This window comes from Leptinotarsa decemlineata, unplaced genomic scaffold (assembly GCF_025532065.1).
Source record: "Leptinotarsa decemlineata unplaced genomic scaffold, Ldec_3_MD MMD2_P_RNA_scaffold_12, whole genome shotgun sequence".
Classification (NCBI taxonomy): domain Eukaryota; kingdom Metazoa; phylum Arthropoda; class Insecta; order Coleoptera; family Chrysomelidae; genus Leptinotarsa; species Leptinotarsa decemlineata.
The window spans coordinates 4,214,833-4,228,255 of record NW_027412526.1 but is presented as its reverse complement, the minus strand read 5'-3'; the positions used below and the strand labels follow the sequence as shown (position 1 = coordinate 4,228,255).

Here is a 13,423-nt window from a genome sequence, read left to right as displayed (position 1 = left end):
CTGAACCAATGTGCATGCTGTTTTTGGCGAGTGCATTGACTTGGGATGTGGGGGTTGAGCAAACTAGACATCGGATGCCTGCTTCTACGTAGCCTCGCTGGATACGGGAATGACAGAATCACTTGTGGTTCTGTTATTACCTAACTGAATGGCATCCCAATGATGGCTTAATTCTAAGGTGTGTGTATCGGTGCCAAGAGGATGAATGACACTGAGCCTATCAGCTGTGTCTACAGGACCTTCGAGATACCTAGCGCCGTCTCGTCGTAGCATCGCCTTGTCACGGTAATGCGGGGCTCTGCCGTGATTGACCTTCTTTCCCTAGCTACTCGTAAGACTTTTATTGTCAGAGTAAAAGTAAACTTATTTCTGACGCTGAGTCTATAGAGGAGATACATGTCGAGCTTACGATCCCAACTGACCTTCCTGTAAATTTAGTTCAGGAGCGGGTGTACAGAAGAGATGGATGTCGAGTTTACGACTCCAACTGACCTTCCTGTAAATTCAGTTCAGGAGCGAGTGTACAGAGGAGATGGATATCGAGTTTACGACTCCAACTGACCTTCCTGTAAATTTAATTCAGGAGCGAATCTACAGAAGAGATAAAAGTCGAGTTTACGACTCCAACTGTCCTTCCTGTAAATTCAGTTCAGGAGCAAGAGCTTCTCAACTCACCAACTCCTGATCCAATAACTGAACCTTAAAAAAAGATTTGGTGGTGCAGCCAGGAAACGACTGAGTCGTCTCCTGAAGAGCGGGGTACCTTATGAAACCGCCTTGCACCAAATTCTTGAGCGGCGTACGCATAATCAGATGGAGGAACAAAACCCCAATGAGCAGATTAGCAAGCGTTTGCGCTCAAGTAATGATTCACCAAAACCAGAGGTATTGGCAGGGAGATATGGCAGTTATTTCTGGTGTGCCTGGGATTTAATGGGTTATCATTCGATAAATGTCTGTTGTGAATCAAGCATACAGTCTCCATAATTGAAAGGCATGTAAGCGTAAGAATTTGATGCTTGATGAATAGTGGTCTACAGTGATCCCTTGCTTTGGCCTTGTACAATACATCACTCTTGACGCAGTTTACCTACACCCAGGATGAACATCAAGAAGAAGAAGAAGATCAAGAAGAAGAAGAAGACCAAGAAGAAGAACGACAAGAAGAAGTATTTGAAGGTTATGACTCAGATGTATGAATTTTTACATTTTTTTAAATTTCAATCGCTTTTATAATTCCCAACCCTTCCTGATATATTTTATTATGCAAGTTTTCAATTTCGCAGAATCACAACAGACATGTGGAATAGGCCTACTGGGGAAACCACGTTAAAAAAAACGCGCCAAGTACCTACACTACCTCATAGGTGGCGTGGAAACGTATGCATATAATGACGATTACAACTTTTTGACTCGTCGAATCTCAGAAACGGTGGTTTTAAGAAGAAAACGTATCGATACATTTTTTGTAGAGAATTTCATGATCTACAAGTTTTATTTGAGTTATTATGTGATAAAACTCACTGAAAATCGCGAAAAATCAATTTTTTTCGAGATTTTTTTACCTTTGACCTCGAATAAATTTTTTTCCAGGCATCGCAATCATTCTGAATTTCAAAATCTTATTTTCAACTATGTTTTGAACAATTACACGCGTTTGCAGCTTGTTGTAAATTTATGTCCCTTCCAATGTCTAGATTGACCGGATAAAGGATGATCTGCACAACAACGACATGTGGTTTCAACAGGACAGGACGACATGCTACATTGCGTATTCTAAACGAGCGATTTGAGGGCGTGGTCATCTCACATGTAGGTGACGTGAACTGGCCACCAAGATCGTGTGATTTGATCCCGTTAGACTTTTTTGTGCGGCCAAATTCAGCCTGATTTATGCGTCAGAGTCATGGAAAGTCGAACGATTCGTATGCGCCTCACCTAGAGAAGCCGTGGCCGACATGTGAACTATGTTATATTACACACATAATTGCACGAAAAGGTACATCAAACGAATAAGAAATTTCGATGGTATCTCACACACACTTTGTTGCACTTAAATTTGAAGATGAGGAGTGCTTAATGGAAGACCCTATATTACGAAAATACTCGGAAGAACAGAGAAAAATCGATTGGAAGGGATGCTCCAAACTTAGAGTAAATTATATGTTGTTCAATCAGGATTTTGCTCTGACCGTAATATAATTAGCAAAGCTCACCAATGATATATTTGGAGTATGGGATCAAAAACAGTGTACTATTTTGGTTCTTCTATGTATTTATTTTTCAGTTACATATCATAATTTGTTGATGAAAATTTCGAATGAAGCAAGTTTTTTGATGACAAATGATGACCTTATGATCCCTAGTATAGAACTGGGTAACTGGGATCATCGGCAATACCACATAAATTGTTAGCATCTCTTTTGATCCTGAAGTACCCGTTTTCTCCCCAGTTACTTCCCCATGAGTTTTTGACTCTCCAGAACTTGGTTTTACCAGACGACTTATATACTTCTCCGTAACCTACCACAAGTACACCATGATTCAGTTCATGTGTACAGCCTTGTCCTTTGTATATTCCTCCAATATAAAGTTGAAACGGATTAGCATGCATGGCAATCGATATCGGACCGATGGTTCCTGAAATCATATCATTTAGTTCAAGTTTCTGTCTATACCAGGAAGCGATAGCATTTCTTCCATTACAATCAAGACTGCAGAGTTTCTTTCAATTCTCTCATGGAGTTCTACTCACCAACGGCTTTTCTGAGTTCCTCCTCAGATGCGTTCACATTTTTGTATCCTTTAATTTTCAAAATTGTTTTGCTGGCATTGTACTGGCACTCGGTGTCTTTGCCTTTGTACGGATAAGACTCCTCTGCTTCTATTCCGTAGTCTGTGACATATTCGAATGCGTTTGACATTTGACCTCCTTCCTCACAGTCACCATTGCCATACGTATAAGAACAATCGAGTAACTGCTGTTCGCTCAAAGCTATCTTCACATTGTTCAGAATGGCATTTTGTCCCTCCAAAGCTCCGGTCTTGAAAAAAGTAAACATGATACAAAAAAACGATCCATGTTGAGTAGCTGATAATGCCAAAAGTACTTTCACCTCAATATAGAAGTTTGGTACCCCACTGTTGTTTATCAGGCAATCTAATAACCTAAATTACGTTCATGTAGCAATACAATGAGGATTAACACTGTTAGAGAGATAAGATATAGTACTATGAAGATAAGAGCTGGCTATAGTATAACAATTTTCAATTGAAGGTAATTCATATAAAAATTGAACTGAGAGCTAACAGCGGCAATGTTAAATGTTAGAACTAAATTCTTACCGGGGTCATTTTCAATGGCTATGCATCGCCATTAGAAATAATTGAAAAGTAAGATGATTCTATAAAATTTGCCCCCCGCAACAAGATAGCTTCTGCATATCGATAGGATGTATGAGCGAATAGGTGAACCAGTTTGTTAAATACTTTGTATGTAGTGGTACGCCTCTGCAGAGTTGGTAAGAGGATTATCCGTTGGTCACTTCAAGTACGACATTGCTAATGAATCACCTTCAATTGAAAATTGTTATAGTATAGTTTGATCTATTGAAATGTTATCGGGTTCCCCTTTGCGTCTATACAAAATACTTACAGTACTGAAAGCCCAGCAAGAACCACAATCTAGTTGATTTTTAATATCCAAAACTGCTCCTTTCTCGGTCCAATCTATGGAATCTGGAACTTCCAGATCTTCTGGAAATACGGTAGGTGTGGCATGTAAACGAGGTTTGTTCTTGATTTGTCTCCTCAGGAAATCTCCGAACTCTTCAGGGGTCAAATCAGCAAAACGAGTGACTCCCAAGAAGTAGGTCTCTTCTCCTTTGTCGTACCTGGCATTGTGTTCTTTGATTTTCTTCAGGTTATTTTGGAATATTCCGAATCTTGTTCTTTCTTCCAACAAGCTTTTGTAAGTTTTTCCATGAGTTTGCTGTGAAACAATTGCTGGAAGTTATTTTCATTAAATTATTTGGTAATACCACGAACAAATATGAGATATATTGTCACAAATATTGGACCAATATTTTAGAGATGAAATCATACAGGAACTAAAACATTCATATCCAACAAGGTACATGAATAATGCCTTTGCCTTCGTTGTCCTAGCCCGAAGGCCTTTCAACTGGCATCTTTCCTCTGTCCAGCACCACCACTGTTAAGGGAACCCCTACTCCTCCGTAATCTCCTTTTCCACCGGCGCATAACGTCGGCCATACGGAGGGATGAATCAGCGGGGTAGAAGACCGTTTTCCCCATTTCTCAACCAATACACTACAATACTTCATAAGATAATGTCAAATCGAACTAAAACAACAATTCTCTCTTTCAACTGTAGTTGAAAAATAAACAAACATAAGTAAAAGGAAGAAAATAAATGAATTCACAGAACAGAATCTTTTCCTACATTCAATAAGCCCAACCCATGTAACCCAATGAACAGCACATGAACAATGGCACATTTTTCCGGAGCTCTTCGCAATTTGACAGATCCATGTCCCGCCCTGACTGAGAAGACCACGTTCTATCACTCTGAGCTGGCAGCTTACCATCTATCCTTTCCTTTCATTCCTCACCACACTCTCCGCTCATTCATTCATGAATCGTATACATTCATTTATGTCCCTCAGCATCATTCCATCACCCACCTTTTCATCCTTTCCTTTCACTCTCGCCATACAATCCTATCTCCGTGCATGCATCTATCAATCACGTGCTCTGCCGTTTCAGGATCCCCATAGTCCCAAGGACAGGGAACCTTCAGATCCAGGTTGAATCGAGCCAGGTATCCCGGAAAATCACCATGCCTCGTGAGAAGTTGGGCAGCCTTCCGCAACAGATCCAATGATCCATATCCGACTGTTCCACCTGTAGAACAGTCACCCAGTCGTGCCTCTCTTCCATTACCTTTGCTATACTCTTCTGATACTCTCTTTTATCCGTTTCCTCTCCTCTATTTTGTTGTGCAGCTTTCTCACATTCCATGTGACCTGCTATTTGTCCTTAACCTTAATGGCCCCTTCGTGTGCCTTCATGTTTCCTGTGTGACTGCCATCATGTCCTTCCTTCAGGTGACCTGGGTACGTACCCTCTCATGCTCCTCTTCTAATCATCCGCTGAATCATTGCTACTCTTTTATTCGACACTCTCCCTGCTATCACTCGTTCTACAGCCGTAGCAGGATCACTGTCTACTTTCAGGCTCTTATCTATACTCCACATACTAATCACTCGCTCAATCGCAATCAGCTCTGCTTCTTTCACGCTGCTTTGACCGGTGATCCTTTCATTCCCTGTAGTTCATTCATCCTCTCTCCTTTTATACGCCCAGCTTATTTAAATTTTTTCATCCTACAACCTCGCTTCGGCATCTATGTATACTTCATTCTTATTCTTTCATCATCCACCTCCTCCAGCAACTCCCCTTGCAACCAAAGAAATATCCTATCTTCTCTGGTCTAACCCCTCTGGACCTGTACGTTAAAGAGGTTACGGCCATGTTACGATGGCGCAAGGCTGGTGTTAACCTCGAAGCACGAATGGGTCATTTGAGAAGCCTATGGCGAGAAGCGCTTACTGCGCAACCTCTGCTGCAGGCAACCAGTGCTGCAGTTGAACCCAGGCTTGTGTTTAATAAACTCTACAAAATACAAATAAAACAGAACACAGAGCCAGATGCTATAAATGCAATACGCATATATACATACTGCTAAAAAACCAAAGAAGGCTCAGGATGTGGAGTATACTTCAGATCATTAAGCCTAAGGATTAAGTGAGCAATGGAAAAAAATACCAGCCTGGTCCAAACAGAACTGGCTGGTATCTCAATCACCACAAAAAAAACCAGGAAAGGAATTTCTGGCAAAAACATAACAATCTGCATTGATAGCGGACAAACCCTATTAGCCTTGAACAGACAACGTGTTACCTCAGGGCTAATACTAGAGTGCCACCAAGATTAAGCCAAAGCCTCGGTAGATAATAACATTATCCTGAGGTGGGTTGAAGGCACGACAGGAGTGAAGGTAATCGCATTGCCGACTCTTTAGCCATGAAAGCGGCTGGACTGAGAATTTTAGGAGCCAGTGGCACCTACGGCCTGATGACTTCGACAATTGTGGAATCCCTAAAGAGATGGGATGAAATCAAGGGATGCAATCTTGCCAGGATCACCCTAGGCGACCCTGGGAAGCTGGCGCCGAAGAAATATATAGCAATGATTAAGAAAAATCTACGCTCAACAATAGTATTTCTGACTGACCACTGTCAACTAAGGAAACACCTCCACAATATGAGGCTAGTTGACACACCTCTATGCAGGATATGTGAACAGGAAGATGAAACTGTCAGGCATGTCCTATGCCAATGTTCGGGTTATCGTCAATAAGAGAATGTGTGTTGGGCGAGTCTTGGCCTACACCTGCCGATATAAAAGAGATGTCCCCCAGAGACCTGTCCACCTTCCTGGAAAGGACAGGATGGATGACCTAGAAGGACAACTCCTTGGGAAGATGTCACATGTGGCCTAAGTACTGTAGGCCTCCCTACTCTACAGATACAGATCCTATCTTCTCCTTTCACTCTGTCCTCTACCTTCCTTATCCCATTCACTCTCCATTCTTGATATCTGGTCCTTCCTTCTACTTGAAGTGGCGCCATTCCGGTGATTGCACTGAGCGCAGCTGTTGGCGTCGTTCTATATGCCCCACAAGAGGCTAGCAGAAAAGGCCTCTTTGCCGCGCTCAGCTATCTTTTTGCCCTACTATCATGCACCCTATTCTCCCAGATTTACACTCCAACAAACTGTTTGATCTTCCTCTTGAAGATCATCTCTTGATGATCGAAACGCGTGTCGAGGTGTTGAAATAACGGTTTGGTGTTGGGAAAAAACTCCAGTTATATTTATTGATATATAATTTCCCTGGGTTTTTTATGTTTATTGATCTCCAAATTAATTGTTTCTTCATTACACATTGAATGATATTCAAAAATGAGAAATGAATATATTTTTCAGATAATTTAACGACTGGTATGAGATGATTAAATTGTGAATTTACATTAAAAGGCATGATGTTATGAACAATAATTTTATATAATACTAGAAACTAATGAGAATGTTTGAATTACTTCCACTCTACTTTCGGAACTGAACTAGATTGTTGGGAAAATGTTTACCTTGAAAGCAATCCATTGCTCTTCATTGGACGAAGCAGCGACTGCTAATAAAACAGTTGAGAAAATAGCCAGAAGTTTCATTTTGATTTTTCTGAAAAAAAGTTTTTAGTCAAAAATCATCATGAGAAACGTTCAAACAAATCAAACTGGCTCTCTTAGAAAGTCCTTATGATCACATTTTCACGTGATTTGTTCAACAGTTTTGATTACCTAACCTAACAAACCAAGCATTTGTTTGATTCCACTCACATCCACTTTATCATATTATCACTGACATTCCACTATTTTTATACAACTCTCATAATTACAAATGGGTCTTATGATATTCTATTAGAGGAATTTAATGAGGTATTCTTCTATTTGATAGACTGGTTCAGGGCCAACCAATGGAATTCAAATATCGAAAAAGCTAATTATGTGCCATTTAATAATAGACAAAAGGATTGTCCTGCAACAAATTTTTTTTTGTGGGTATGCCATTCACGTGAATCACAAAATCAATAGTTGATTTTTATATACCTTTCAGTAGTACTTTGACCTACAGAGTATTTGATTCAATTCCAAATGATGCGAAACCATATACAGTTTCAAAATAGCTCTGAAAAAATATTTGATAAATGAAAGCTTCTACTTCGTTGAAGAGTATTTACGAAAACAAAATGTTATTGTACCTGCATTAGCTATAATTGATATGAGTGTTAAAAGTAAGGTTCTATTTTGTGAGTGAAAAAGTTTGCGGAACGAGCGTAGCGAGTTGCTGGTTATTAATGCCTTGCTTAATGAAGAACAATAGTGAGGAGTTGTGTGTGTCTGACGATATTGAAGAGGCTGCGAAAAGACCTTCAAATGAATTGCTACCAAAAAAATTGGCTGAGTAGTACGACATCAAAGTAGTACGACATCGAAGAAAATTTCAGCGAAACCGTCTTCTTAGCATATCCAGAAGATAAATAAAAAATATGTAACTCGTTAACTTTGTGGAGCAACTTCCCAATGATAAAGTTGAGTGTCGTTAAAAATGATGTTAATACAAGCAAATAGTTGCTACTATTTTCGGGATATATGGAGCCTACCGGTGTGAAGAGTTGTGCTATTCATCAATAGAAGACATTAAATTAATGGATAAATCATTGATTGTTCAAATTCCAAATACAAAAACGAAAATAGGTATTTCTTTTTGCATTGTTGGAAAAAACATTGACTATTTTAAAAAATACGTTGCATTAAGCCCCTCTGTTATAGATCATCAACGTTTTTTTTGAAATACTCAAAGGCAGTGCCAACCTAGTTAATATAAATACATTTGAGAAAATGACCTATACCACTACGGAGTTTCTGAACCTCCCGGAACCAATGGAATATACAGGTTACTGTTTCAGAAGCTCTTCTGCTTCTTTGCTAGCAGAATCAGGAGAAAATATAACGGATATTAAGAAGCACGGAGGATGGAAGTCTACAACAGTAGCTGAGGGTTACATCGATCAATATATTTCTTATAAAAAGGCTATTGCTGGAAGAATAATCCCAACAGCTAGCTCCAGCGTTACAGCATCATCCTCTTTACTTGAAGAAGTGGATATTAATGCCCATGAAATTGTCAACTCAGATAGTTCAAATATATTACAAGGCTCTCCAACATTACAAGGTATTGATATCAGCAGTTGATCCAATTGTACTTTTCATATTAATGTTCATAAATAGTAATAATAATTCAATTAATGTATATGATATATTTGTAATAGAATTTAATTGTATCTATGTATATTGTTCATAACGAAACTTTCTTGAAAATTTAATAATTTTGTTTTTACTAACCAAACTTCAAAGCAATCATCAGGAAATGTTATTTGTATAATGATCAACAAATATACGATATTGGCTAGGTGGGACAAATTGAATGCTAAATTGGAGTATTTTTCAAGTAACTTATTTTTCAGCAGAGTTTCAAAATCTAAGCTACAAAATTATCGTTTTTCAGCTGACAAAAATGTAACTGAAGAAAATTTGGTCCGGTAAAAGGATCAAGTTTTTCTCAAAAAAAAAACTCTTCGAAATTAATTAAATTCTTCAGGGCTCAGAAATTAGTTTCTTCGTGTTGATAATATTACTATATCAAAAACCATCAAACGTTTGGTTCATGTCGTTTTGTGTAGGTGTTGTCTTGGTAGTTTTTTGCAATGTTTTTTTAAATATGTATCTAATATGTCTGATGGTTTTTAAAATAGTGCTATTATCAACACGAAAAAGCTAGTTTTCGAGCCTTGAAAGAGAATTTATTTAAATTCGTTACGTCGGCAAAAAACAATTGTTTATTTTAAGAAAAAATTATCCTGTTAACCAACCAATATTTCTTCAGAAAAATTATGAGGTCACTAAACTAGTTAACTGAACAAAAAATCTAACGGTTGTTATCGAAGGATTATGAAAATAGTGGAAAAAAACCAGCAGATTATATGGGTCACCAATCATTTCAAAATCTATTGTCAAAGTAACGATAATCAACTCACCTCAATGGAACAACAAAAAGAAATCATTCCTATATTTGAATGTACTCTGAATTTATACTATTTTTCTCTTTGTCATTGGTATTGCTCCACAATAATCTCAAGTACGTAGACAAACATCATAATAATAGTAACTCCTAAACAATTGGTTGGTTCTAAGAATTTCACAAAAGCAACGCTCATCAATCTGTACAAGTTTTTTCCCGAAAAATTGACCCTAACCTGGAGAGAGTAACCCTGTAAAAGTGATTTTGGTATAGTCCATAGTCCATAGTCCATATCTACAGAAAAATGTTATGAACGATGAAGCATGACTTCACGTTTAGCAAAAATTTTTGCTAAACGTATGGGTAGGCATGATTGATGACTACCTAATAAGCCAATAATTTCTATCAGCAAGATCAACAAGTGAATCCTTCACGAAGGTTTTTATCCATTTTGTGAAACGAAGTTCCGGTACTTGTAAAAGACAACATGTGGTTTATGCACGACGGGGCTCCAGTTTATTTTAATGTTCTTGCTCGTCAGAATATCCACTTCACCTACTCTAATCGCTGGATTGAACGTGCAGGACCTCAAAATTGGCCAGCTCACAGTCCTGATATAAATTCTCTAGATTTATAATTATAGGGTCATCTAAAGGTTTCTGTTCATGAAACTACTGTTTATAAAGAAAACACAAGCGACAAAAAGTTGTATTTTGAGTTGCTCAATCTGAAAAAATCAAAAACTACACAAAAGTCAGTCACTGAGACGCCGCTGGACCTAATAATTACAATCTAGTTTGGGCGACATAGGCGCCTTATGAATTCAAATAACTGCAACTTCAACTTCCTGTATTTCAGAAACAAAGGCAACTCCGGACATATGTTCATAGAAACTTTTTTTCTTAAAATGAATCACTTTTTGGAGTTTCGTACCGTAGTTAGGAAATACCCTGTATATAATAATTGAAAAACTCTTTTGGAAAAGAAAGTTTTTGGCTTTCTACTACTCCATCTTGATACAAAAAGAAGGATGAGGGAATCTTCCAAAGAAAGGAAAGATTAATCAATTTGAAAATAAGTAACTCTATACATGGATGTATAAATCATGCAAAGAAGTAACTTTCAGACACAAACTGAAAGAAAGTCCTCGTGAAACAGCTACTTTCATATAAACATTGAATTATACGAAAGAAAAAATTATTTCGAAACAAATACTTCTATATGAACACTGAATTATACAGAAGATACTTTTCTCTACTCAGTTTGTATTTCAAACATTCGTTGTGGAATAAAAATCAGATATCATTCACATGAGTTCTGCTTTAAATGAATGGTAAAAAATTCTCGATGTTTCGCCTTAAGACACTTGCCCCAAGGTTCTCCAGTACCAAATTGGATAACATTATAGAAAATACACACACTTTATTCATGAATTACGATTTTTTATAGAAGTATTTGTTTCGAAAGAATTTTTTCTTTCGTATAATCCAATGTTTATATGAAAGTAGCTGTTTCAGGAGGACTTTCTTTCAGTTTGTGTCTGAAAGTTACTTTTTTGCATGATCTACACATCCATGTATAAAGTTACTTCCTTCCTTTCTTTGGAAGACTCCCTCATCCTTCTTTTTTTTTGTATTAAGATGGAGTAGTAGAAAGTCAAAAACTTTCTTTCCCAAAAATTAATCACTCCTTAAAAATATAACCCCTTCAATTGAAAAACTCTATTCGGTGAAACAGATTGCAGTAAATAGCAACCTCAAACGGAGTATGATTCAGCACATCCTCAACTGTTCAAATAGATCCTTAACTAATTACGAGTGTTCCCTCAATTTACCAGAAAGAATAAAAAGACTAACTAATCAAACTTGAAGACTACAGCAAACGTTGACTTTGACTGAGGTTAATTGAGGTATAGTCAAAGTAACCGGTATTCTGCATAGTTAAAGGTGTCGGCGCCTCAAAGGCCAAAAAAACCAATACAGAGTAATAAAGCCGCTGCCAGCTAGTCCACGTGGACTGAAGAATTGAAGGTTCGTATTGGATACTTTTGAAGTCATGTTACGGTGACGAAAAGAATGCGTGGATGGTTATAACAGTCGTGTTGTCAATGTTCAGTTCGGGAACTGATCGCGATTTGAGTGCTGAAATTCGATACTGGTGCAGTTATGATTACTTAAAATTTTTGTTTTCTGTTTATAATGTGGCGTCCTTGGACAAGTACTAATAGTAATAACTATTGTGATAACAATACGTATTGTGTGAACGATACGAAAAAGAGATACCAGTGAATAAGATTCGGATGCATTTGAATATTGAAACACAAAGTATGTTTCAATGTATATAAGAATCTACATCTCAAGTTTGGTTTCGAGGGAAACAAACTATTACAAGCAACATCAAATTTGATATAAATTCCTTTCTCAACTGTACGTATAGTTAAATAGTTAAAAACAAACCTTATGAACACTAGACGCGATGTGAAACGGGATTACCAAAACCTTCAGATGTTCATCTAATAAAATCATTGAAAAAAAAAATATATGACTCTTACAAAAGCAATGAAGTTCCTACAACTGACATCATAAGGAAGATATTGAATATTTACGGCCAAAACGTGAGCTGCTGTGACAAAACTCTTCAGAATTGGATGAAGAAATTTAAAATAATGAACAAACGTCAAGCAGTTATGGAAAGCAGAAGAATAGTGAAATTGCGTAACAAATACTAAGAACAAATAACTAAACATAGACAGGAACTACGGCAAATTTTCTATTTGGACGAATCTTGGTATGCCACTCACGACACAGTTACGAAAGGGTAGACTGATGGTTCGAGAATGTATACGCCTAACATGCCTGCAAACAAAGGATCGCGATTAATCATAGTGCATTGCGGGGAAAGTAAAGGATGGGTTTTAAATTCTTTGAAATTATGTGGAAAAAACTTGAGGACTGCAATGTTGAATATCATAAGAACATGGAAGCTGATATTTTTTGGAAATGGTTTGAAAACACATTGATCTTAAATTTGGATACGAATAGTATAATAGTTCTTGACAACACTTCCTATCATTCGCGACAACTCATCAAAGTACCGAATTAAAACTCGGGGAAAGATGAAATACCAAGTTTTGTTAATGGATAACAATTTGTATTTTGAATATTACTATACCAAAAACCAACTATTTGATGTTTTACAGACAAAAAAGGGAGCTTTTGGAGGGTTAGTTGCACTATATCCTTTACTTGAACTTCAAACTATTTTTATCGAAGGTGGAGAACACATAACCTACCTACACCTGTTATGAATAAAAAATTTCGATACGCACATTTTTGTCTTGAATGACTTGATTGTAGAAATCCAAACCCATTGTTTTTTTCCAAAAAATGGTGAAATTACTCGTGGAAGAGATCACTTATTACTTTGATTCCATAATTCGAAAAGATTACAAATATAATAATAATGAAAAATTACTGTCCAAATATTCAATACAACAGAATAACATAATGAAGAAATGAAAAATCTACGGAAACCAACAATAAATCTGGAAAAACTCGATCAAGAAATTTCGTACGTATCATGATCCACTTTATCGAAAGGGAAAGTGGGGAGATTCAACCACGGCGAACATTTAACCATTCATTTGCGTTTCAAACTTCCCGCTTGTGAATAATACTGCGAATTTGTTTCAAACAAACTG

General features: G+C 37.3%; 1 protein-coding gene across 1 annotated transcript; it reads right to left on the bottom strand.

Moving 5' to 3' along the window:
- Positions 1 to 2,252: 2,252 nt before the first annotated feature.
- LOC111512755 (cathepsin L-like proteinase) lies at positions 2,253 to 7,391 on the bottom strand. Its single transcript, XM_023168904.2, has 4 exons — positions 7,233 to 7,391; positions 3,656 to 3,991; positions 2,756 to 3,044; positions 2,253 to 2,640 (listed from the first exon to the last, which is right to left on the bottom strand). Exons 1-4 carry the CDS (start codon positions 7,311 to 7,313, stop codon positions 2,363 to 2,365), a joined length of 984 nt encoding a protein of 327 aa, XP_023024672.2. The 5' UTR covers positions 7,314 to 7,391; the 3' UTR covers positions 2,253 to 2,362.
- Positions 7,392 to 13,423: the final 6,032 nt, after the last annotated feature.

What these genes read in the sequence shown, in the direction of transcription:
- LOC111512755 (XM_023168904.2), bottom strand. Translation starts at nt 7,313, where the DNA reads ATGAAACTTCTGGCTATTTTCTCAACTGTTTTATTAGCAGTCGCTGCT. An exon ending in AGCAATGGATTGCTTTCAAG is followed by an intron (nt 3,992 to 7,232) that starts GTAAACATTTTC and finishes ATTGTTTCACAG; the next exon opens with CAAACTCATGGAAAAACTTA. An exon ending in CTTGCTGGGCTTTCAGTACT is followed by an intron (nt 3,045 to 3,655) that starts GTAAGTATTTTG and finishes ACTTTTTTCAAG; the next exon opens with ACCGGAGCTTTGGAGGGACA.